This window comes from Pelophylax lessonae (assembly GCF_965119305.1).
Source record: "Pelophylax lessonae genome assembly, chromosome: 8".
Lineage (NCBI taxonomy): Eukaryota > Metazoa > Chordata > Amphibia > Anura > Ranidae > Pelophylax > Pelophylax lessonae.
This window is the reverse complement of record NC_138775.1, coordinates 80,089,893-80,116,766: the sequence shown is the minus strand read 5'-3', so window position 1 is coordinate 80,116,766 and position 26,874 is coordinate 80,089,893. Positions and strand designations below refer to the sequence as shown.

Sequence of the window (26,874 nt, the reverse complement as noted above, 5' to 3'; positions counted from 1 at the left end):
AACGGTACACCTTGATCAGGCTCGTGTTTCCACCGCCAACAGTACCCTTAGATGATAGGCGTGGTGTAGCTGGAAAGTAGTGATCAACGTCACTTGATAGGCGTGGTGAACCAATGATTAACCAATTAATGTTCTGCAGAGTGTAGCTCCATCGTGTTGGTACGTTATGATTGTGCTTGGTACCCCAACGAAAGGGTCCCAAAAAAGTGGTACAATACGGATGGTATTAGGGTACCATTCACAACTTTTGACAATGGAAACGGCAAAAATTGCGTACCGTACCAAAACAAACCGTACCGCTCAGTGGAAACGAGGCATTAGACAGACTTCTGGGAAAATTGGTGAGCCAATCACACAAGCAGGAAATAATGTTTCTGGGGTGTGGTCAGTACACATTCTGTGTACAGAACAGCTCTAGGTAGCATTATTGCATTGCATTTTCAGAAAATACAACAGCTGCAGATTAAAAAGGAAAGGTCATTTTTAATAACATTCAATTACAATATGAGTTGTGTCGCAATTGTATACGCTATATTGTTTTTTTCTTTATTTGCTATTTTTTTTCCCCACAAAAGTGAAGTTACCCTTTAATGAAAAAAAAATAATTAAAGCTTTACAATCACTTTACGTGATCTTAAGGCCTAAAATGATTTTCTAAACATGGGTGCAAAAAAAAACCTAGGGAGTTAAAGGGTTAATTCCTTGTGTGTGTATGTGTGTAATCTTCAAGCGTCAGTTTCTCATTCATCACAGGGACACAGACATGGCTTTTTCAGTGTCGTCTGTCTGGATCAGGTGTTGTGTGTCCCTCCCGTGTCATATGACGTCAGAGCCAGGCACAGCTGCCATGTCAGTGTGCAGAGATCATGGCGAGCAGGAGATGATGGAACCTCTGGCCCCGAGTTTGGTCAAGTTCACTCATTGTGAGAAAGATATTTACAGCAGTTTTGTTCCGCAGAACTGTCCTATCTGTGGGGGAAATCCAGTGAGCTCATGGAACGTGGATCAGGCTCCGGTCAGCATTCCCTGCCCTTTCAGCAATGCACATAGTGAGAAATGCTGCTTTGTACTCAAGCCAACACAAGGGCGCTTTATAGGGTAAGCTAATCATTAATGACACTTGTCACAATTGTACACTACACATACAATGGACAATATGCTCCAGCTGTCACTATTACAGGCTCAGTACTTTTATTTTAAGACATTGCACAAGTTAAAGCACAATTAAAGCCCTGCCAAAAATGTCTTAATTGGGCCCTAGGAGTAATTAGCCATAATGTTCTAGTCAGTACAGCATGTGAGCACTATATGGCAGACTTATCTTGCAAGCGATCCCCTCCAGCACTGCGCTGTCAGGGGTGCTGCCATCCTCTCTCTGTCTTCCTACCAGGTTCCAATCAGTGTTGCCAACCATCAGTGTTTTTACTGGCAGTCAGTAAAAAACATGCACTTTTCTCCTGCCTGTAAACGCCAGTGAAAGGAAAAGGTTGCCAGTGAAAAATATCTCTGTGACGCTCGGCCTGGAACTGCGTATACTCAGTTCCCGGTCCAGACCTGGCCGAGACTATCCAAGTATCTGCTACAGTGTCTTCAGGCGGTGTTGGCGAGAAGCGGGTCTGGCGGAGGCGAAGCTGGAACAAGGTCATCTAGAGCCCAGGGCGAGCATGCCAAATTGCACCCCCCACCCAAGATGTATGAGCATTGTGTGTCAAACCCGCCCCCCCCCATAAAAATGGAGCACTAATCTGCATGCACGCATATTTGCCCCCAGCTGAAATCCTCTCTCCCCATATGCACATAGCACAAATCTCCCCCCAAAAATGTTCCCTCCTAGCACAAATCTTCTACACCCTCAAGTGACCTCTCCGAGCACAATTCCTCTCCCCCTCCCACTCCAAATCCCCCCCAACACAAATTCCCCTTTCCCCAATCTTTCCCCTCATAGCACAACCCCCCCCCCCCCCAAAGTTCCTCTCCTAGCACAAATAGCCCCAAATCATCCCAAATAGCTTAAATCCCCCTCCCCCCAACAAAAAAAATTCCCCTCCTAGCACAAACCCCTTCTCCTACCTTTTCTAGCACAAACCTCCCAAATCCCCCCTCCTAGCACAAGTCCTGTTCCACCCTCCCCCAAATCACCTCCCCAAATTTCCCCTCCTGGAACCATTCTTACCATCTGCTGCCCCCAATTTACTCCTCCCAACACAAATCCCAATCCCAGTCTCCTTGAGGTACCCCCTAAACTCACATGAAACCACAGTGCCCAGGGCAGTCACCTCTCCTGCCCACCCCTTGTCCTGGCCTTGGGCGGAGGCAGTACCTTAGCATGTCGTGTGATGTCATGGTGCAAGGGAGCTGAGTGGAGCCTCGTGTTCAGGACAGGAGCCAGGCAAGCTGGGAGCAGGACTGTCAGTGCTAATTGGACTGGAGTGGACTGAAAGGACCACCTGGCATGGAGAGAGACTGTCACTGTGACTCAGGAGGGGACGTGTAGTGTCGGTGAGGTGTCATCATCATCTGTGCTTCTGTACACTGCTGTCAGTGTCACTGTGACAGTCAATTCCATATGTGTGTGTGCCTGGTCATTCTACTTTCTTGCCCTCCTGAGTCCTGTCCTTGATCTTCTTACGAAAATAACAAGAATATTTTTTTTGCCTTAATATCTACCTTAACCACTTGCCGACCAGCTGCCGTCGATATACGGCAGCAGGTTGGCAGGTTCCCGCAAATCGCCGTACCTGTACAGTGGTTCACAGGAGTGATCCTAGGAGCGCGCGTGCCCACTAACCAGGAGGGAAGCCGATCCACAGGGCCGGCAGCAGCAATTGCCGCCGGGCACCCGCGATCCCTCCCTGTGAAGGGAGAACAGTGGTCTGCTGTTGTAAACACAGCAGACCGTTGTTCTCTCAGCTATCAACACAGAGCTCCTGTGTTCCTCGTATTTAGGAACACAGGGCTCTGTGTTGATTTCCCAAGCCCGTCACAGTTAGAAAACACCTCCTAGGCTCACATTTAAACCTTTGATCACCCCTAGGTTAACCTCTTCCCTTCCAATGTCATTAGTACAGTAAAGCCTCTAACACACAATCAGATTATCAAACAATCTTTCATCTGTTTTTTGTTGCATGCTAGTCTCATATCGAAAGTGAAGAGGTTACTTTCATACAAAAATTCCTGTAAAATAGAATTCAACTTCAGAAGTGATGTCATCTGTTGAATTGTTTTGTATGCGTTCTTTCGTTTCTGAGCATGCCTAGTCTTGCTCTTACGATTTTTTTCAGACGAAAACTGCACTGATTAAAGAAAATCAGAGGTTGTATTGACGTACGATAAAAATTTTATAGCCTGCACATCCAGATTTTGTCGTCCGAAAATTTGTATTCGGCTGTTGAAAGCACCATACTAATAATCCGAAAACCAGCAGATCGTTCGTCGGCCAAAATTTTACTTACGATTTTCGTATCGTGTACGGGCCTTAACAGTGCATATTTTTAGCACTGATTACTGTAGTAATGTCACTGGTCCCCCCAAAAGTGTCAAAAATGTCAGTTAGTGGTCCGATCTGTCCACCGCAATGTCGCAGCCCTGCTAAAAATTGCTTATCGCCTCCGTGTTGTGAGAGACACAGGACTCTGGTCTGGAACAACGGATGTTTATTCAGGACTCTTTGTACAGCATTACAGGACAGCTCTGCATATCAATACATCTCTACATGTGTCTAAAGATGGCCACTCTGCCCCTTGACCCTTGTCATCACTCCTGGGTGGAGCTAGCCTTAAAGTGACAGTACATGTGAAACCCTTCAGGTATAACACCTTCCATCCATCCCTAAAAAAAACAACAAAACAAGAACAGGCATAAAACAGTAACTCATAATTGTCCAATACAGTCCTCCAACTCAGAAGATTTACATGGCTTCTTCCACGTCCGGATGTGAGAACAACTTCCAGGGACGCTACGGGGAGAAAATGGCCATGAATCACTTTCGGCGGGCCCGTCGAAAGTCTCGTAACCGGTCTTGCATTTGAAACCGGTCAGGAGGGTGACAGTGTCGTTGAGGACGGGCACCCAGCGACTCGGGGCCGGAGGAAGCAGGGCTGGCCGGAATGGACACCGGCGGGGCCAAGAGGGGATCCCCTAGCTCAGAGGGTGAGCAGACCTCTGGACCAGGGCTGGAGGGCTCTGTTGGAGCTGAGTTCAAAAGTTCAGAGTCCTCCCAAGCATCAGTCTCAATGCCTCCTGATCCGGTAGGAGCAGATCCTTGAGACACTGGAGGTGCAGCCGATGTCAGGGATTCGGGCAGCTGAGAATGAGGACGCAATTGGTCCGCATGCCTTCTGCAAATGGAACCATCTTCCAGGCAGACCCTATACATTTTGGGTCCCAAAGTCTCTGCGATGATAGCAGGAAGCCAACGAGTGTTGGAAGCGCCATAAGATCAAGCCCATACCTTTTGCTGGGCTGTAAACCGGGGAATCTCGTCGTGTTCGACCCTCTTGTCTTGGGACTGCCGTACATGTTCCTGGACCGTTTGAGGGTGGAGCATATCCAAAACAGTCCATGGCTGCCGACCCAAAAGAATTTCAGCTGGAGTTTTCCCAGTGGTTGCATGTGGTGTGGTTCTGTAAGCAGAAAGGAAGGAGTCCAGCTGCTGGGGTGACAGGGACTGTTGTTTACTTGTAGCCACAGTAGCTTTGAAATAGCGTTTGAAGGTCTGTACAAACCTTTCTGCTTGACCATTTGTAGCCGGGTGGTAAGGTGCGGTCAACTTGTGTTTGATGTTGTGGGCAGTCAGGAGACTCTGAAACTCCTGGCTTGTGAATTGTGCACCGTTGTCTGTGACAATTTCTCTGGGGTATCCAAACGTAGCAGCGAGATGTAACAGTATGGAAATCGTCGCCTTAGTCGTTGGCTGGGTAACAGGAATGACCTCAGGCCACTTTGAATGGGCATCAATAATGATCAAAAAGGTGTGCCCTCTGATCGGGCCTGCAAAGTCCAAGTGTAGGCGAAACCAGGGAACCGTGGGCCAAGTCCAGGGCTGGACGCACCCTCGAGGAGGGTCTCTTGCAGTTTGTGCACATCCAGCACACGCATTCACATATGTCGTGATATCGGAGTCGAGGTTCGGCCACTACACATAGCCTCGGGCCTTTTGTTTCATACGTGTGCCCCCAGGATGACCAGTATGTAGTAAGTCCAGAATGTGTCTCTGGAGGGTCTGTGGAACGATCACTCCGTCTCCCCATAAAACACAGTTGCCAGACACAGTTAATTCCAGACGCCTACGGAAGTAAGGTTCATAATCCTGTGTGACAGTTGCAGGCCAACCGTACCGTACCCAGGAGAGTATTGTCTTAAGGAAGGTATCCTTGGCTGTATGGGCTGCTACTTCCCCGGAAGACAGAAAGGACAGGCTGGTGTAACGACAACTCTTGACAGGTGGAGAAGAGTCTGTTACTGTCCTTGTCAGATGGGACATGGCATCTGCATTAGCATTGGCATCATGGCTGCGATACTGGATTTTGTAGCTATATGCTCCCAAGAATAGGGCATAGCGTTGAAGACGGGCCGCAGTCGTCTGGGAGATGCCTTTGTCAGGGCTAAAGATCTGAAGGAGTGGTTTATGATCAGTTAGTATGGTGAATTCCCTACCATACAGGTAAAGATGAAACTTCTTAATTGCCCATATGAGCGCCAGAGCCTCTTTGTCAATGTGAGAGTAATTGCTTTCTGCTTTTGTCAAGCACCTGGAGGCGAATGCCACAGGTTTCTCTGACCCATCTGGTAAAACGTGAGATAGTACAGCCCCTAGACCATAGGGTGAGGCATCACAAGCCAAGGTGAGAGGCCTTTGGAGGTCATAGTGCACGAGCATGCGTGACGCCAACAGCTTTCGCTTAGAAACTTCAAAAGCACGTTGGCATGCAGCCGACCAGTTCCATCTGGAGTGTTTCTCCAAAAGCTTGTTTAATGGAAACAAAGTGTGTGCTAGATCCGGCAGGAATTTGTGGTAATAGTTCAGCAAGCCCAGGTATGATCGCAGCTGTTGGACGTTGGTCGGGGCTGGAGCTTTTACTAAAGCATCAACTTTGGCTTCCGTGGTGTGTATACCCTCTGCATCCACAAGGTGGCCACAAAACTCCAATTGAGGTACCATGAATTGGCATTTCGCCAAGTTCACTTTTAGACCCTGCTCTTGCAGTCTCGCCAACACAAGCTCCACGTTATGCTTGTGTTCCTGGTCCGTCAGGCCCGTGATGAGCATGTCATCTAACAGGCACTGTGTGAAAGGAATGTCCGCCAAAATCTCATCCATTTTGCGTTGCCAAATGGCTGGGGCGGAGGCTACCCCAAACACCATCCGATTGTATTCATACAGTCCCTTGTGAGTGTTGATTGTTAGAAACTTGCGGGACGAAGGGTGGACCTCAAACTGTAAATAAGCTTGCCTGAGATCAAGCTTGGTGAACTTTTGACCTCCTGCAAGAGAGGCAAAAATGTCATCTACTCTGGGTAGGGGATACTGGTCTATCTCCAGTTGAGAATTTAGTGCCATGCGGAAATCGCCACAAATGCGTAAGTCCCCATTCGCTTTCTTTACTGGTACAACTGGTGATGCCCACTCGCTGTGCTCTACATTTGAGATGACACCTTGTTCCTCCAGGCGGCTTAGTTCAGCTTCCACACCTGCTCGGAGTGCGAAAGGTACCGTCCGAGCTTTGAAGAACCTAGGCTGGGCATTGGGTTTCAGCCTGAGTCTCACATAGTCATGCTTTATTTTTCCCAAATGGTTATCAAAGACTTGTGGGAATCGCTGTTTCAGGGACTTCACCCATCCCTCTTCATCCCCTGATGGGATGGTCACGGTGTTGCAGGGGTTAATGGCGATGTCTGGCATGCCAAAGTGAGCAATCCAGTCTCTCCCAAAAAGAGGGGGTCCCCCATGTTCTAGGATATACAATGGCATTCTCTTTGCCTGACCCTTGTAGGATACCTGTACTTTCACGTACCCCAGTGGGTGGAGTATCTGCTTTGAGTATGTCTGCAGTTTTATTGGTGTTGGACGGACAGTTGTTCGGATCAGAAGTTTTCTCCATTGTTTCTGGGTGATAACTGAAACTGCTGCTCCTGTGTCTACATCCATCTTGAGTTTCTTTCCTTCCACGGTTACCTTTACAGTCATTGCAGAGGGTGCTGAATGCATATGATGTATGTCCAATCTGTGGAGCATTTCCTCATCCTCTGATTCAGATGATGATGTATATCTTCCCACCATATATGCCTTTGTCCTGGTGTTCAGAGGTTGTTTATTTCGCACCTTCTTACTACGGCAGACTCGTTTCAGATGGCCTGCCTTACCACAATTATGACAGAGCTGATCCTTAAACCGGCAGACTTTGCGATCATGGTCTGTATTCCCACAACGGTAGCAAGCTGACTCCCGGCTTGGTGAAGGTCTATATTTACCGTTAGCTGCAGTTGGCTTGACTGCTGTTCTGAAAACTTCCTCTTTAACCTCTTCCATTCTGCTCTGGGGGTTCAATGCCTCTGTATCTTTCACAGCCATTTCCATCACTGAAGCTATCTCAATTGCCTTTGTAAGGGTAAGATATTTCTCTGATAACAGTCTCTTTAGGCTAGACTCACTATTCAGTCCCATGACAAACTTATCCCTCAGTGCAGTCGGTAAATACTCCCCAAAAGAACAGGTTGAGGATAGTCTGCGAAGGGCGAGCACATAAGCCTTAATACCTTTACCTGGCTGCTGCTGCCGCTGATAGAACCGGAATCTTTCTGCAATCTCTAGTGGTTTAGGCTGGAAGTGATTCCCTAACAGTGTCAGGAGCTCTGCCAAAGTCTTAGTTGCTGGTTTTTCAGGGAAAAGGAGATCCCTAAGAGTGTCATATGTCCTAGCACCAACCAGTGTCAGAAATACTGCTACTTGCCTGTCGCCTGGGATGGCATTTGCAGCAAAATATTGTTCTAGTCTTTCAATCCAGGAAATCCACGTTGTCTGTTCTCCATCAAATTCACTTAATGTCCCAATCAATGACATTTTCCTGCTGGGCTCTGTGGGTGTTTGTATCCAGCTGACAATCCAGAGTTTTTTTTTTTTTTTTCCTTTCTCACACGGATAGTAACTTTGTAAATCCCATCCTCGTCGCCACTGTTATATTCTCCGTGTTGTGAGAGACACAGGACTCTGGTCTGGAACAGCGGATGTTTTTTCAGGACTCTCTGTACAGCATTACAGGACAGCTCTGCATATCAATACATCTCTACATGTGTCTAAAGATGGCCACTCTGCCCCTTGACCCTTGTCATCACTCCTGGGTGGAGCTAGCCTTAAAGTGACAGTACATGTGAAACCCTTCAGGTATAACAGCCGCCATTACTAGTAAAATAAAAAATAAATGAATAAAAATGACATAAATCTTTCCCCTAGTTTGTAGACGTGATAGCTTTTGCGCACATCAATCAAAATACGCCTTTTGGGAATTTTTTTTACCAAAAATATGTAGCAGAATACAAATTGGCCTAAAACGCTGAAAAAATTAGATTTTTAATTTTTTAAGCAGAAAGTTTTTTTTTTTTTTTGATTGTCCCTTTTTTTTTGTTTATAGCGCAAAAAATTAAAATCGCAAAAGGTGATCAAATACCACTGTAAGAAAGCTCTATTTGTGGGAAAAAAAGGACATCAATTTTATTTGGGTACAATGTGGCATGACAGCGCTATTGTCAGTTAAAGTAACGCAGTGCCATGTCCCAAAAATGGCCTGGTTTTTAAGGGGATAAAACCTTCCGGGCTGAAGTGGCTAAAGAGTGGTGGTTAGTTAAGGTCATGTGCACTGCTCTATACGCACTACAAATCCCATAGTCCAAAGTCTCTAATCCTTGTTGAGAGCAAACAAGATAAGGTGGCTATGTTCCTACATACAGTGGGACCATGGACAAGGAACATAGCCACAAGGAATTTGGAGAAGGCTGAGAGCAAAAGAACATCATTTTTTAGTTAAAGGAGTTGTAAACCCTTGTTTTTTTTTTTTTTATTTGGGTACAACGTCGAACGACCGCGCAATTGTTCGTTAAAGTAACTCAGTGCCAAATCGCAAAAAATGGCCTGGTCATTAATGATATCATACACAATCTCCTGCATGTTGTAAATAGTTTTTTTTAAAAGCATTTGGCCATTTTGGCTGGCCACACAAAATATTGTTTAATTTTAAGTTTACCTTTTCAGAAAAAAACAAATGAAAAGGTAAATCGACTCCAGACCCCGCTGCACATAGCGACTGTGATGCCCCATGCTGCAAGTATAGCCATCCGTACCGCACGTCCACATGACCTAGCTCAGGGGTCTCCAAACTTTCCAAACAAAGGGCCAGTGTCCCTTCATTGGTGTCAGTGGGAGGAATAGTGCCCCCTCATTGGTGTCAGTGGGAGGAATAGTGCCCCATCATTGGTGTCAGTGGGAGGAATACAGTCCCATCATTGGTGTCAGTGGGAGGAATGGTGCCCCATCATTGGTGTCAGTGGGAGGAATAGTGTCCCATCATTGGTGCCAGTGGGAGGAATAGTGTCCCATCATTGGTGTCAGTGGGAGGAATAGTGCCCTATCATTGCTGTCAGTGGGAGGAATAGTGCTCCATCATTGGTGTCAATGGGAGGAATAGTGCCCCCTTATTATTGCCAGTTGGAGGAATAGTGTCCTATCATTGGTGTTAGTGGGAGGATTAGTGTCCCATCATTGGTGTCAGTGAGAGGAATAGTGTCCCATCATTGGTGTCAGTGGGAGGAATAGTCTCCCATCATTGGTGTCAGTGGGAGGAATAGTGCCCCCTCATTGGTGCCAGTGGGAGGAATAGTGCCCCCTCATTGGTGCCAGTGGGAGGAATAGTGTCCCATCATTGGTATCAGTGGGAGGAATAGTCCCCCATCATTGGTGTCAGTGGGAGGAATAGTGCCCTATCATTGCTGTCAGTGGGAGGAATAGTGCTCCATCATCGGTGTTAATGGGAGAAATAGTGCTCCATCATTGGTGTCAGTGGGAGAAATAGTGCCCTATCATTGCTGTCAGTGGGAGGAATAGTGCTCCATCATTGGTGTTAATGGGAGAAATAGTGCGCCATCATTGGTGTCAGTGGGAGAAATAGTGCGCCATCATTGGTTCCCATAATTGGTGTTAGTGAGAACAATAGTGCCCCATCACTGGTGTCGGTGGGAGGAAAAGTGTCCCATCATTGATGTTAGTGGGAGAAATAGTGCCCCACTGTTGGTTTTAGTGCAGAAATGATTGCCCTAATGTTGGTGTCAGTGGGAGGAATAGTGCCCCAAGGGCCAGGTAAGGGTATGTAAAGGGCCACATTCGGCCCTAGGGCCGCAGTTTGGAGACCACTGATCTCGCTGATCAATGAGATGCTCTTTTTTGTCTGGGACACCTTACCAGAAAAATAAGCTTCAGATGAGCTTCTCATTGATCTGCACTAACAAGGCATTATGATGGATTCTCACATGGACGCTATGTACAGTGAGGTCCGAAGGGATGGCCAGAATATTTGGAGTTAGTTCACCTTGTCATTACCCTTTAATAACTACATTATCTATATACTGTATTTTAACAAACAATTGTGCAGTAAAAGTACCTAACTAACCAATTATTTACATTTTTTATCAGAGTAAAGTGTTACTAAACCCAGGATCCTGCATTCACCATATCTTGTCTTCCACAGTATACAGAACATGGAAATGTAATTATTTTAGTAAATAAAGACTGCTTTTCTCATCAGCAGTATATAGCGTGTGATTTCTATCAGTATCCTGCTTACCACTGGTTAAAGCTTGTAGTAGTTTTTTTACATTCTTCTCTGACTGTCCTATGATGTTGCATGACTCCTGACCCTCTGGACAATGCTGATTGGCTCTGTGCTGATCACATGAACCCCCCCCCCCCCCCCAAAAAAAAAAAGGTTCTGTACTATCAAGAGATGGATTGGGGACTGTGGAAGAAGGGGAGGATCAGAGAAGACAGGATCAAATGGCCATTTTACGCAACTGCTCAGGATTAACCCCTTCGGTTCCTCAGCGATTTACTTTATATACAGGCTGATTTTACTGTTGTGGGTTTTGTAACACTTTCAGTATGCACTTGCACTATATTTTTGCTATTTCACACAAGATTGGACATTGAAATTGCAACGTGTGTGACCAGTTTTACCTTGTCATTGAGATTCCTGTAGCAGTCATTTTAGCAAGGAAAGGTTCATTAAAATTACCCTGGATATCTAGGGCCATACCAAAGGAAAAGCAACTAAAAATGCTTGGAGTCTGATGGCCACTGTAGCCGATGCTAATTGATCTTTCTCTTCCTTACCCATGTTATTGTCAGTGTGTATCAATTGTCTTTTTTCCCCCATGATGGATTGGCTCATTTCCTTTATTTGTTTATATTTGTTATTGGTTTATGAAAATTCTAATATTTCAATTGATAATTTTTTATTATTATGTGACATTTCAGTTATCAAATAAATCATTTTCACAGTTGTTAAACTAGAAGAATGTGTTACTTTTTATTTCAAGAAGGTACGGATTGCTGTGTTTGCTCTGTTATGGTCACTTCACTACTCCTACTGTACATTCTCATATATATATATATATATATATATATATATATATATATATATATATATATATCAGTTAAATAAAGCAACACAATTTATTTCTGGCCCTAGGCTATATTCACATCTTTGCATTATAGAGGCATTTCAGAAGTGTGATTGTAGCCTTAAGGATCAAAAGAAATTGGCGCTTGCCATCTCCCACACTTTTCAGCTGCTACCTGATCTCCCAAGGTTCTTGTGTATGTTTCACATTTATGAACAAGTCTCTTCAATAAAATATGATATCTACAGTATTTCTGCATTAGCCATCATGTGAATCTGATAAATGACCAGAAAACATTTGTTTTTTTTTTGTTGCAGAGAATATGATGGCTGCTCAGACCTCCATGTTGGGATTACCAGTTCTAAAGGTAAAGCCATTTATTCCCATGCATTTAAAACACCAGTTGTATTGTTTCTATAACTGTATATACTGTATACAGCTTGTGGCACCCTCCTAGAATAGGTTGCTAGAGCGGCTCAGGTAAATTCATCTTTTTTGGCTCCTTTGTAAATACTGGAGCAGTGTGTAATTATTTTTGGCTATTCTGAGTCTCACTGGCTTCTTCTTCCTGCCTTTTTGTGGATTCTAGAATTTAGTTGGCTGGAAGAGGCAGACCCTTGGCCTGAATATTTATGTCATCTCAGCCAATCCCTGGGGGGGAGTGCCCCCAGCAATGGCTGAGCATAAAACATGTGGGGCCTGGAGCAGCAGCGTTTTTGTCCAGAGGGAGAATTTCCAAGCTTGAAGGGCTGCTGCCCCTCTGGGCATGATAGCTGAAGTTGCAGGGGTTTACCAAGGTCCCAGCACAGTGGGAGCTGGGGGGGGGGGGGGGCTGTTTTCTGAAAACAGTTGGAGTCAAATCAAAGGGGTACTACTCTGGCCTGGAGATTCACAGAAGCGTCTGGCCGATTATGGACAGAGGTATCTAAGTATCCAGGGATATTGTACAAAGAGACCTGGAAGTAGGATCCTGGTGACTGGCTCCTATTTTAACCCCTTGAATGTTTGCTTCAGTGTTACTAAATAGGGACTGCCCTTGCTTGAAGTCCAAGGATTGCTTGTGTTTCTAGTCTCTGCCAAGAGGAAGGCTGCCCTGAAGAGAGCAGACAGGAGAGAGAGTGTCCTCTGGTTACTTTCTGCACAAAATTTGCCACAAAATATCCCAAAGCTTTTCTGCACCCCAACCAAGTTCAGCCAGTATTAAAGCATAAAAAAAACACCCCTTGCCTGCTCATTGAGCAGTGAGACTGTCCGAGTGGTCATGTGCCTGGCTGCCAGTACACCCAAACGGGAAGCAAGCCTAGGGCAAATCAGGGGTATGCGCTATATATGTATATATATACTGTATATATATATACAGGGCTTTTTTTCAGCGGGAACGCGGGAGAACGCAGTTCCGGCACCTCCAATGGGTGCTGGAGGGTTTACTCTGATGCTTGCTGCTGGGAGATCTATTGTTGCTGGAGGGGGATCTATTTTTGCATGGCAATCTATTGTTGCTGGTTGAGGATCTTTTGATACTGAGGGTTAATTGTTGCTAGAAGGGATCTACTGTTTAGGGAGGGGTTCACTGTTCCTGGCTGCTAGAGAGTCTATTGATGCTGGCTGCTGGGGGATCTTTTGCTGCTGCTGGGGGGAGTCTATTGCTGCTGGGGGGGGGGGGTCTATTTTTTTGCTTTTCTTGTTATCATAACCTAATTCTATACATTCCAATACAAAATCATACGTGGCTCTATATTCTCTAAAAGGGGCTTTATTGGAAGCTGGGTAGGGGGTGAAACCAAGGGTCAGTGCTCGGAGGTGGGTAGGTGGGTAGAGGGCGGAGACACAAAGTAACTTAGAAGGGGGAGTTCCTGCACCTATTCTCTGAGAAAAAAATCCCTGTATATATATATATATATATATATATATATATACATATATATGTGTGTATTTATTATGTTATGGCAGAAGCCCTGATGCAGCACAAGGAGAAGGGGTCTAAGATGATATGTTAGACTTTGTATTGCTATAAAAAAACTTTCAAAAATCGGCTTTGGAAGAACCTTTAATAACTAGCTGAAGTGGAAATCCTAGTTTGCCTTTACGGCAAGGCTAAATGTTTCATATACTGTAAAGATCCAGAAGAGGGGCCAAATGTCAAGACTACTTGTTGGAATTTCCTCTGCAATTAGACATTGAATATCTCTACAGTGAACTGGTTAGTAAAGAAAGGGATGCAGTTTATACAATGCAACTTTATCATGCATCTCATGGTTGATTCCCTAGGAACTGTTCATCATTACAATGAATCAGGAATCCACAAAGACAGTACAGGCTGGGAACAATGTGTGAGTGTACCACTAGTCCCCCCAGATCAGTACGCTCTGATCCACCAATGGGATTCTTACTTAGAAGAGATTTCGTCTGCTGAGAAATGGATTTCTTACCGGTAAGTCTGTCAAACACACATATCTTCTCTGTTATGCAATATTTCACTTTTTCACCTTTTTTGGGTGATGTCAGCACTAGTAAGACTCACAGGGTTAGGTGCATGCTCCTGTTGGAACTAGTGTTCTACTTCATACTGGAAAATGCCATGCTTGGAAGTTATTTGGAAAATTTTTAGACCACGTAAAGGTCATTGTGTAAAAATTTTGCTGAACAAACAGGACACACGTTTCCACAGCTCCAACAAAATGTGCTGTGTTCCATGTTGCATAACTATCTTGTATGTTCATAAGCGTCATCAAGTGGCCAAAATGTATTGTAGCACTGCCCCTGCAAGGATTGCCAAATTCACACTTTACGGGTCCCCCTGAGTTACCAGCACTCTATAGTAACAAAAAACAAATCTTTACTTTCTCCTTCTTCGGCTTGTTTCAATAATCAGTCCAGGGGTATTGTTTTGTGTTTATTATAAATTAGGGATAGGAGAAGGGAATTGTGGTATACTCCAAATTAACTATGCACAATGGTTGAGGACTCTTATGTTCAGGTACAGCCAGGCTGTTGAATCACCCTGCCACTATGGGTGAATTTGGATTACCGGTAAGTCTCTTTTCCTAAACTAGCAATTATCTTCAGGATACTCTCCCTAGTATCCTCTTTCTTTTCGCTGCCGACACCCGTCCACTGACTGTCCTACACATGGGGTGGCCCCCCTCAGGTCAGGCCCCTTGACACGAGTCCCTGTACTCACGATACTGTGGTCCCAGTGTCTCCAGTGTCTCCCCCTCAGTCAGCTCTCCTGGACCTCTGGGTTCAGCTTCTCTCATCCATTCCAAAGACCCTCAGGATGACCTCCTGCGACCGCATGCCACTGCTACAGAGGATGAGGCAGCCGCCCCCCTCCCTCTGGGACTTTGCTCTCCAGCCAAAGACCCCACAGCACATGTGGTCCTGGATTTTATACAGTATCCCAGAATGCACCGAGACGACCTGCCCTCTGCTAATCACCAGGACTGTATCAAAGCATATGCACCCATTCGTCAGGTTTCCTCTCACTGTCCAACATGCCTCCCTATTGGACCAGTGTGAAACACTCTCTAGACTAAATGAATCGAATACTGAGCACATTGAGCAGACCTCACTACCAGATCCTGCTCCCTGGTAGGCAGAAAGCAATATAGATTTATCTGCAGCTCCTCTGGTAAGCAGACAGAGCTCAAAACTATACTCTCTTACTAGTACCTACTTAGGAGGGTGCTACAGTATTTTTATTTTTTTTCCTGATTGAGATATTTAAAAACAAATGAGATAGATCTATAAAAGTGGTGTCTAATCTGTAGCTCGTAGGCCAGATTTAGCCATTATTTGCCTTTATATAGCCCTTGGGGCACTGTTCCTTCCACTGACACCAATGATGAGGCAACATTCCTTTCACTGACACCAACAGTGGAGCATAATTCCTTCCACTTACACCAATAATGGAACCCTATTCCTTCCACTGACATCAAAGATGGGACACTACTCCACTGACACGCACGATGGAGCCCTATTCCTTCCACTGACATCAAAGATGGGGCACTATTCCACTGACACCATCGATGAAGCACTATTCTTTCCACTGACATCAAAGATAGGGCACTATTCCACTGATGCCAGTGATGGGACACTATTCCTTCTACAGACATCAAAGATGAGTCAGACAACAAAGATAACACTATTTCTCCTATTGACACCTATGATAGGGCACTATTTCAACCACTGACACCAAAGATGGGGCCTATTCCTTTCACTGTCACCAGCAATGGGGCACCATTCTCTCTACTGACACCAATGATGAGGCACCGTTCCTCCTACTGACACCAACAACAGGACACTATTCCTCCAACTGACACCAATGATGGGGCACTTTTCTTCTTCATTCTTTTTACAGACGCTATGTAATTTATTTACTCCCACTGACCACCAAGCCCAAGGTGCCTCTAAAGTCTAAGAGACATTAAACTGGCCCTTTGTTTAGAAAGTTTGGAGATCCCTATTCCAGGGCCATCTTTAATATTGATTGGACTCTAGGTAAACATTTTCTTGGGCCCCTCCTGTGCAATTTTGCCCCCCCCCCATCATTACACAGGACCCCCCCCATACTACTCTCATCATTATGCAGGACCCCCTCCCCCATACTGTTACCACTATTACACATGTCCCCCATACTACCCCATCATTACACAGGGCCCCTCCCCCATACCACCCCAATCATTACACAGTACCCCCCCATAATACCCCCATCATTACACAAGGCCCCCCTCCCTTACTACCCCCACTTATTACACAGTACACCCTCCCATATCATTACACAGACCCCCTACCCCATACTAACCCCATCATTACAAAGTATCCCTCCCCCATACTACCTCCATTATTAGACAGGACCCCTCCCCCATACTACCCCCATCATTGCACAGTACTACCCCCATCATTGCCCATACTACCTCGCCACACATGGACCATCAGTACACTGCTGTTTCTGCAGGAAGGGGGGTTATTTTTGGGGTAGAGAGGCAGGGAGGGGGGTTTATTGATGGGGGGGAGAGGCAGGGAGGGGGCTTATTGTTGGGGGCGGAGAGACAGGGAGGGGGTTTTTGTTGAGGGTGGAGAGGTAGGGAGGAGAATTATGTTCAAAGTGGAGAGGAAGAAGTAGGGTTATCGTTAAGGCTGGAGAGACAGGAGGAGGGTTACTGTTGAAGGTGGAGAGGCAGAAGGAGGGTTATTGCTAAGGGTGAAGAGGCAGGGGGAGTGTTACTGTTGAGGGTGGAGAGGCAGGAAGGGGATTATTGTTGGGGGTGGAGAGAGAGGAGGAGGGTTATTGTTGAGGTTGGAGTGGCAGAAGGAGGATTATTGATGAGGGTGCAGAGGCAGGAGGGGGTTGTTTTTGAGGGTGGAGAGGCAGGAAGGGGATTATTGTTGGGGAAGGAGAGGCAGGAGGTGGGTTATTGTTGAGGGTGGAGAGGCAGAAGGAGGGTTATTATTGAGGGTGAAGAGGCAGGAGGGGGGTATTATTGGGGGTGGGGAGGTGGGTTATTGTTAAGGGTGGGGAGGCAGGAAAAGGGTTATTGTTGAGGGTGGAGAGGCAAAAGGAAGGTTATTGTTGAAGGTGGAGAGGCGGAGGGGGGGGGATTATTGTTGGGGGTGGAAAGGCAGGGAGGGGGGTTATTGATGAGAGATGAGAGCAGGGAGGGGGGTTATTTGTTCAGGGTGGATAGGTGGCGGGGATGTTGTAGAGGTTGTGTAAACAGTGGATTTGAGGAGGGGGAGGAGAGGACACATGCTGCACTCACTTATGATCTGTACTCAGGGCTCGCTCTCATTGGCTGCTATGATGGTCAGACAATCCTGGTTGCCAGGGGACTTTACAAACACCTCTCTTCCTTCAGATTCTGCTATGGAGCAATGCTTGAGAAATGCAGGAAGGGAGGGGGAGAGGGGAAGGGGGAATATTTGGGGTTTGGGAGCCCCACAGCTGTCAATCACTGCCTCGCCCAACAACACCTAGCAGTCTCGCCTTCCCCCTCCTGGGAGGATGGGGTATCTGGCTCAGGGCAGGACATGTCTCAGAGGGGGACACAGTACTCACCTGGAAAAGCTGAGTCACTCGGTAGCTGCTCACAGAGAAGTCCGGGTATGGGAGGGGTGCAGCACGTTGCTGGGGAAGAGACTCAGTCCACTCAGACTGAGCTAAGGGAGGGGCAGTAGAGGAGACACTGTGGGGACACTTAACCCATGCTGGGCCTGGGCCAGATACAAGGTTTCCAGCAGGAGAAAACATCATGCGAAGTAATGATAGCCAAATCCACTTGACTTATCAGTGCAGGTTCAAGGGGCAGCTGCTTTGGGAAATTGGGCCCCACAACAATGACTGGGCCTGGGGCAGCTGTCCCTTTTGCCCCCTGTTAAAGATGACCCTGCCCTGTTCTATAACACCGGATATGGCACATTTCATTGGAGCTGTACGAATGTGTGTCACATTGGTTCAACCAATTTTTTTTTTTTTTATACATAGACACCTTGGAGTCACTGATAAAAGGTTGTGTTATGTGTCCTAAATAATGAATGATTTAAAAAGTTGTTGTGTTCTCTTATAGATATGATGAACAAAATCACAACTGTTACACTTTTGCTCTGACATTTATAAACAGCCTGCTGCATCTGCAGGGAAAGAAAACTTTCAGCAAAGATGAATTTACAGCAAGATTTGTGCTACCAAGAACTAGACGAGCGTCAAAATACATCACCTTATGTCATGAGGTGTCCCAGAATGCTTTTTACATCACTGATCACTTAAGAAACTCCATCCTCAGCTGATTTCCATGGATAAAATGGTATAATAATGACAGAACTATTCCGTTACACAAGCACTGATACTGGAATTTGTTACATACAGTATGTCCTCTACATTGTATGCACTATGGGGATATAGATACTGGAAAACATTCCACAACAGGGCAGGCTTGCAGGACTAAAGCCACATAAGTATAAGTAGAATGTTTTGTCTGGTGACTGAAACTCTGTTTTGCTGAGCTTCTGCGGTTTGTCTTGTACCCCGCAACAGATGAAAACCCTAAAGTCAAGTGTGAGACAGGGATACTGGCGGTGAGCCGTTTTGTGGTCTTAGTTATACCAGGTCTATGCACTGTTTGCCTTTATTTTTGCTGAAGGAAGCTCTTTGTGTTTGCACGTTTTGAGACACCAATAAAAACGAATTACTTAACAGCTTAAGCATAACTAAACTCTGGTTTAAAAAGAAAATATTCTATTCAATGCTGTATTTTTAAAGTGGTTGGAAAGCCTCAATGGTTTTCACCTTAATGCATTTAATGCATTAAGGTGAAAAACCTTCTGTGCTGCAGGTCCTCCCTAGACCCCCCCTTTTTCTTACCGAAGCCCAATTCGATCCAGCGATGTGCACTGGCAGGCTCCAGCCACTGTCTCACTTCTCATTGCACAGATTGATGGCAGCAGGAGCCATTGGCTCCCACTGCTGTCAATCAAATCCAGTGACAATGGAGCAGGGGGCAGGGCCAAGTCCCGCAGTCTGTGTCAATGGACACATCAGGGAGACTCGGGAACGAGCCCGCACAGGTGTCCCCAGGAAAACAGCTTTCCTGGGGGGAACCCGATGAAAAGGAGGCCCCTAGAGCGCCGACAGGGGTAACCCAGAAGAAGGGGATCAGGGCTGTTCTGTGCAAAGCGATTGCACAGACCAGCTAAGTATAACATGTTTGTTATTTAAAAAAAAAAACAAGGGTTTACAACTCCTTTAACTAAAAAATGATGTTCTTTTGCTCTCAGCCTTCTCCAAATTCCTTGTGGCTACATTCCTTGTCCATGGTCCCACTGTATATAGGAACATAGCCGTCTTATCTTGTTTGCTCTTGACAAGGACTAGAGACTTTGGACTATGGGATTTGTAGTGCGTATAGAGCAATGTACATGACCACAACTAACCTGCACCACTCTTTAACCACTTCAGCCCCGGAAGGTTTTACCCCCTTAAAAACCAGGCCATTTTTTGGAACATGGCACTGCGTTACTTTAACTGACAATTGCACTTTCATGCCATGCTGTACCCAAATTTTCATCGATAAACAACAATCTGGTTGTCTTAAGATGCAACCATTTGAAGCTACAGATACTTTATTTTATGAACGCAGTTCCCTCAGATATCTGAGAGGTTTACATGGCAAAGAAAGTATATAGCATTACAAGATTCATTACTGTACCTAGATGTAAAATGGATGTTATACTGTGTAATTGTCATTGCATTAAATATGGGAGATCATTTGGGTACTTTTCTAACCTGTGTACAGACCAAATAATATTTTTTTTAAAAAAAGTGGTATGTTGAATTGTATCATTTGTAGCTTTTGAAGTGTACATTTTATTGGTTTTAATGTGTTTTTATTGCCTCTGTTATAATAAAGTGGCAACCTGAAAGAGAAACACATAATGAGCTAGTATGCATCGCATACTAGCTCATTATGAAATACTTACCTTAGAACGAGCCCCCGCCGTGCCGCCCACTTACCTGTATGAAGGGCGACATGTTCAGTCGCCCGTCTTCTGGGATCGCGGCATCCGGCCATTTGATTGGCCGGACTCGCGATTACGTCACTCCCGCGCATGCGCGGGAGCCGATGGTCACGGCACGGGGCTCTGAAGGAACGGCACCAGTGGCCGTTCCTTCAGAGTGCATGCGCCAGTGATGTCACTGGCTGCATTTAAGGTAAATATCTCCTAAACGGTACATGTTTAGGAGATATTTACAGTACCTATAGGTAAGCCTTATCATAGGCTTACCTATAGGTAAAAGTTGCAGAGGAGAGTTTACTTCCTCTTTAATATTTTTGTAGTGATACTAATATAGTTGATATTGGAGAGATAGTTCTGCCCCTATCTCGCAGAATTTTCCAGCTTCTTTTTCCCTTCTAGTTCACACAAGCACTTACAGACCTATAGAAATTGATAAAAAAGTAGACAAACAGATAGATATAGATATCTATTGTTCATTAAGGTATTTGAGATATAATGGAGCCCCTACTTTTCTACTAATGACAAAAGTGCCTTTTTTTTCCCCCATAACTCTCTATGTGACCGCTTAGTTCAAAAAGAGTTATTATGCAGGCAATTGGGAGACCTCTGGGTCCCCCTCCTACCTTTTATTAACCCGTCTTCCCCCTGTTGCTAATTTTCCCCTTACTCCTTTAACCTTCTTATTGCTCTCAGTTCATCTCTCCTTGTATAAAACCTTTATAGGAGCTGTTTTATTTGCCAATAGATCTGTAATTCTCACTATCCAGTCCTGGAATTTGCACAGCCCTGCCAGATGTCAAAGCCAAGTCTCCTGACCTGACCATTGTAAGCACCTCTGTCAGTGTTAAATGATTTGTCATTACCCTCTAATTGCTACTTTTGCAAAACAGCTTGGTCTGTTAAAGGAATTTTAAAAATAACTGACTTACTGACCAGATGAAAAAAAGGAAAGAAACACTAAAAAAGAAAACAAATGCAGCCACAACATATAAGAATTGCTAAGCTGCAATATACACTGCTCAAAAAATGAAAGGAACACTTTTTAATCAGAGTATAGCATCACATCAATTAAAGTCCTGAGATATTGATCTGGTCAGTTAAATAGCAGAGGGGGTTGTCAATCAGTTCCAGCTGCTTTGGTGTTAATGAAATTAACAAAGGTACATTAGATGGGCAACAATGGGACGACCTCCAAAACAGGAATGGTTTTACAGGTGGAGGCCACTGACATTTTTCCCCCTACTCATCTTTTCTGCTTGTTTTTCATTAGTTTTGCATTTGGCTAGGGTCAGTGTCACTACTGGTAGCATGAGGCGATACCTGGACCCTATAGAGGTTGCACAGGCAGTCCAACTCCTCCAGGATGGCACATCAATACGTGCCATTGCCAGAGGGTTTGCTGTGTCACCCAACACAGTCTCAAGAGCATTGAGGAGATTCCAGGAGACAGGCAGTTACTCTAGAAATGCTGGACAGGGCTGTAGAAGATCCTTAACCCATAAGCAGAACCAGTATCTGCTCCTTTCTGCAAGGAGGAACCTGATGAGCACTGCCAGAGCCCCTACAAAATGACCTCTAGCAGGCCACTGGTGTGAATGTCACCGACCAATCACTCAGAAACAGACTTCATGAGGGTGACTTGAGGGCCCGACGTCCTCTAGTGGGCTCTGTGCTCACTGCCCGGCACCATGGAGCTCAATTGGCATTTGCCATTGAACACCAGAATTGGCAGGTCCCCCACTGGCACCCTGTGCTTTTCACAGATGAGAGCAGGTTCACTCTGAGCACATGTGACAGACGTAAATGGGTCTGGAGAAGCTGTGGAGAACGTTATGCTGCCTGTAACATCATTCAGCATGACCAGTTTGGTGGTGGGGTGGTTAGACAATGGTACCCTGACTGCCAATAGGTATTGGGATGAAGTTTTTGGACCCATCGTTAGACCCTACCCTGGTGCAGTGGGTCCTGGGTTCCCCTTGGTGCACGACAATGCCCGGCCTCATGTGGCAAGAGTATGCAGCCAGTTCCTGGAGGATGAAGGAATTGATATTATTGAATTGACCACATGCTCGTCTGACCTAAACCCAATAGAACACTTCTGGGACATTATGTTTTAGGCCATCCGATGCCAAAAGGTTGCACCTCAGTCTGTTCAGGAGCTCAGTGATGCCCTGGTCTAGATCTGAGAGGAGAAACCTCAGGACACCATCCGTCGTCTCATTAGGAGCATGCCCTGACAAGCACGTGGGGGCCATACAAACTACTGAGTATCATTTAGAGTTGCTGCAATGCATTTCCAGCAAAATAGACTAGCCTGTTGCAACATTTTTTCAGCATGATATTTTTCCCCATTAAAGCGGAGTTCCGGCCACAAAATCGACATAATCGATTTTGTGGCCATCCCCTTGCTTTTATTCACCTGAAAAGGAAATGGATAGTTAGGATTTTTTTTTTTTTTTACTTACCTTGTTATTGTAAAAAGAAATACTCACCTTTCTTCCACTTCCTCCCTCCGCGGCCGCGCCGTCACTTCCGGTTTGCAATGATTCCTGAGAGCTGAACGTCATCGCTCCCAGGAATCAATGCGACGGCACCGGCCCCGCTTGTCACTTCCGGTGCGACGCCGCATTCCCTGCTAAACAGCTTCTGGGCATGCCCAGAAGCTGTGGAGGAATGCGGCGCCGCGCCGGAAGTGACGAGAGGGGCTGGTGCAGGCGCATTCTGGGAGAAGAAGACACGGAAGAGGACGCAGAAGAGGATCGCGCTGGCTTCAGCTGCCCACATCAGAGATGGCAACGCTGGAGAAGAAATTTTAAAAGTGAGTATTTCTTCTTGCAGGTAAGTGCGAACCGGGACAGATCAGAGGCTAGCCATTGTGGAATGTACTAGCCCTGACTGTCCCGGGGGTATGTTCATTGAAATTTTTGTTTTGTGGCCGGGACTCCGCTTTAAGATCTGATTTGTTTTCAAAGTGTTTGTTTATTTCTCTTGAGCAGTGTATATATACGTGTTGTCTTTGGGTTTAGGTAGGCTTTGAACAACACCGCCTGGTCATCTCTGCCCCTAGCCTGTGACTGGAGGGTCTGATAAGGTTATTGTTACCCTTTCTCTATCTGTTATCCTGTACATGTGATTGCAAAGGAGCCTGACTGGCTCTGTCTCTCTCTTCCAGTATGAGTTTTGCTGTACAAGCGATTACAGGAGGCTGACATCAGGTAGAAATTCAGGTAGTTAAACTAGCTGGAATCGAAAATATATTCAGTATTTTTGATAAGTGGGAGTATGTGTGTATACACATTTTTCTTGTTTTAAGTGGGATACACACTATGAGAAAATCAAAAGAAAAATTCCATACGAGGAACTATCGTTCAATTTTCATATAGTATGAACACAACTTTCAACATCAGGCTTTCCATATGAAAACCTCCAAGGAGACAAACTCCAAAATGTTTCTCGTACGTGAACAAAACTAACGATTTTTATTTCATGTGTACTGTTTTCATACGAGAAAAATCGGATCCAAAAGACTGTGCATGATCAGAAATAATAAAAAGCAATAAGCTCTCGTTCACACCGGTGCGATTTTTCATGCCATTTCACAGTTCCAAATTGCATGACAAGTCGCACCCTATTGTCGGCAATGGAACCGTTCAAATTGCTGCAACTCATGTTGCACCATTTTTGAAAAAGGTTCCTGCAGTACTTTTTGCCGATTTAATTGCGACTTGCATAGCCTTCTGTTAATTGAAGTCACAAGCCGCAATGAAATCAGAGGTGCAAATCACACTGATCTGTGGCTTTGAAATCATGCTCAAGTATCGCGATTACAAAGCTGTACAGGGGCTAAGTCAAACAAACAAAAAAAGCCTGTGATGTTTGAGAATTTAAATTAGTACCATCCTCGGTTTCAACTTGCTGTGAAACATCGAGGAAAAATAGACGATCGTTCGCCCGATTTTCTTATAGTGTGTACTGGGCTTTACTTACATTGTTTTTATGTTACTTTTTCAGATTCTCAATCTAGGCTTTGTATATAAGTACTTGAGAGCTGCTTAGACTCTTCCTTTCACAACCCAGAGCAGGCTTGGAAGTCCATTACTTTTTAAAGTGTTACTAAGCCCAGAACCCTGCATTCACTATATCTGGTATCCCACAGTACACAGAACATGGAAATGGAATTATTTTAGTAAATATAAATGATTAAATACCTTTTCTCATCAGCGGTATATAGCAATCAGTTCCTGGTAAAGCTTGTAGGGGGAGTTTTCATACTGCACTGTCTGTCCTATCAGGATCCAGGACCCCTGACCCTCTGCCTGGAGAGTGCTGATTGGCCATGTGCTGATCACATGCACCCTCCCAAGAAAAGAAAAAAACTCTCTAGCAATATACAACAAACTTAGTATATGCAGCCTGACTCCAAAGGCTCTGTCTAATCCGGACATATCCGGTCAATTGGACCCTGTGCAAAAATTTTCTTGGGCCCCCCTGCCCCTGCAATTACAGTACCCCTTATTACATCACAGCACCCCATTACATTACAGACATTTTTACATCATAGTGCCCTTTACAAATCACAGTGCCCCTTTACACATCATGGTGCCCTTATCACAGTGCCCAATTACACTTATCACACTGCTAATTTAGGCTCTGTTGACATCTAGGCGTCCCAGGTCATGGGTGGAATTTCCACGATTCTCCCCGCCATCCCGAATCTCTGGAAATCGTGGGAGGACATTGCGATCCCTGTCACTTCCAATGGCACCCAGATTGCAGTGCGATTTCGCTGCGATTGTCACCCGACGAATCATGGTAAAAATCACGCAAACAGAATCGCAGTATGCCTGTCGCCCAAAAGAACTTCTTTTGGGTGACAGGCGTACGCCGATTCTGTTCGTGTGATTTTACTGTGATTTGTCGGGCGACAATCATGGCAAAATCGCGCCGCAATAGGGGTGCCATTAAAAAGTGACGGGGATCACAAGGGCGTCCGACAATTTACGACCATTTGGGATTGCAGAAATAATAACCTAGGATGCCTAGATGTGAATGAAGCCTTACACATTACAGTACACCTTGTCACAAAGCCCCTTTATACATTACAGTGCCCCTTATCAAAGTGCCCCATTGCTCATTACAGTGCCCCTTGCAGTCATTCCTTCCCCCCTTACATCACTGTCCTCCTTTATTTTCAGCCTCGGTCCTACCAGGGCCCTTATCAGCCTGGCTGTGCAGGGGAATGGACACATAACAGCTAAGTGGCATGACAGGGGTTCAGACAGGATTGTCGCTTGCTCCATCATTTAGTGATCCCTGGTATATACCATAGTTTGTGGACTTTGATAACTTTCCTATTGTCTAAATAATGTACATGTGGGTTTTTTTTTTTTTTTTCAAAAGAAATGTAGGAGAATTCGGTTTTGGCATACATTTATGAAGAAAGATTATTTATTTGCAAATTTTTATAACAGAAACAAATAATAACACATAGTTTTCAGTCTTTTTTGTTTATTTAGCATGAAATAAAAAAAACAGGCAGTGATTTAATACCACTGAAAGAAAGCTCTATTTGTGTGACCAAAATGATGAAAATTGTTTAAAGTGTGACCGCGCCGATAAATTAGTCTGGGCAGGAAGGGGGTAAAAGTGGCTGGTATTGAAGTGGTTAGTGGTCTTTTCTGTTATAAATGTCCCCTCTGCCTGCCAGCGATAATGTGATGTGAGGATTTGAGTCGCATATGTGCAGCTGACATAACATTTACAGAACACTCTGTGTGCTGTGGCTATGTCACCCCGTGCTCATGCGCAGGAGTGACGTCACTGCAGCCTGTCCATTCAAGCGGTCAAAGGTTGAGAACCCAGAAAGAAGACTGGGAGACTAGGGATGTGCCAAGAACCAAGGGGTGCCATGAAGGGCTCAGTTTGTAGGTATGTCTGTCAAAATGTGCTAGTATGCAGTGCATTATCACTTAAACCTGCAGGGGGACCAGAGTTTTTATTTTTAAAAATGACTTTACTACTGCTTTAGACCTGGTTCACATGTATGCAGATTGGCAGCCCACATTTGCACAGGCACAGCAGCTCATTCATTTGAATGGCCTGGCATGCTCCTCCTTGTTTGAGAATTTTGTATCTCAGCGCGCCAATGCCGGCTGTCCCTGAGTGCACAGTAGATAGACTGTCACTGGACCAGTAGATTTGCAGCACCGATGGGGCTCCCGATTTGCAGGCAGTGCAGGCTTAAGGGCCCCAAAACAGTGATAGGGCCCTGGGCAGCTGTCCCTTTTGCCCCGTGTTAAAGATGGCTCTGAATAAAGGGGTTGTAAAGTCTCAAGGTTTTTCACCTTAATGCATTCTATGCATTAAGGTGAAAGAATTCTGGGTTGCAACTTGCAGCTGCCCCCCAGACCCTCCGTTATTCTTACCTAAACACGAATGCTCCAGCGACGAGCAGGAGCCCAGCAGCTTCACCCGCTGTCTCCGGTCTTCATTGGATAGATTGATTGCAGCAGGAGCCATTGGCTCCAGCTGCTGTCAATCAAATCCAGTGATACGGGAGAGGGGGCGAGGCTGAGTCTGACAGTCTGTGTCAATGGGCGCAGCAGCAGGACTCGTGAGTGCGCCCTCAGAAGTTCCCCCATGGAGAACGGCTCTCTGTGGGAACACCCAATGAAGAGGAGGAGCCAGGAACGCAGT

At 45.5% G+C, this 26,874-nt stretch overlaps 1 protein-coding gene across 1 annotated transcript; it reads left to right on the top strand.

The window, feature by feature from the left end:
* The first annotated feature begins 784 nt into the window (after positions 1–784).
* On the top strand, positions 785–18,831 carry MKRN2OS (MKRN2 opposite strand). The gene is made up of 4 exons (XM_082266452.1): positions 785–1,098; positions 11,982–12,031; positions 13,933–14,095; positions 18,231–18,831. Exons 1-4 carry the CDS (start codon positions 821–823, stop codon positions 18,448–18,450), a joined length of 711 nt encoding a protein of 236 aa, XP_082122578.1. The 5' UTR covers positions 785–820; the 3' UTR covers positions 18,451–18,831.
* Positions 18,832–26,874: the final 8,043 nt, after the last annotated feature.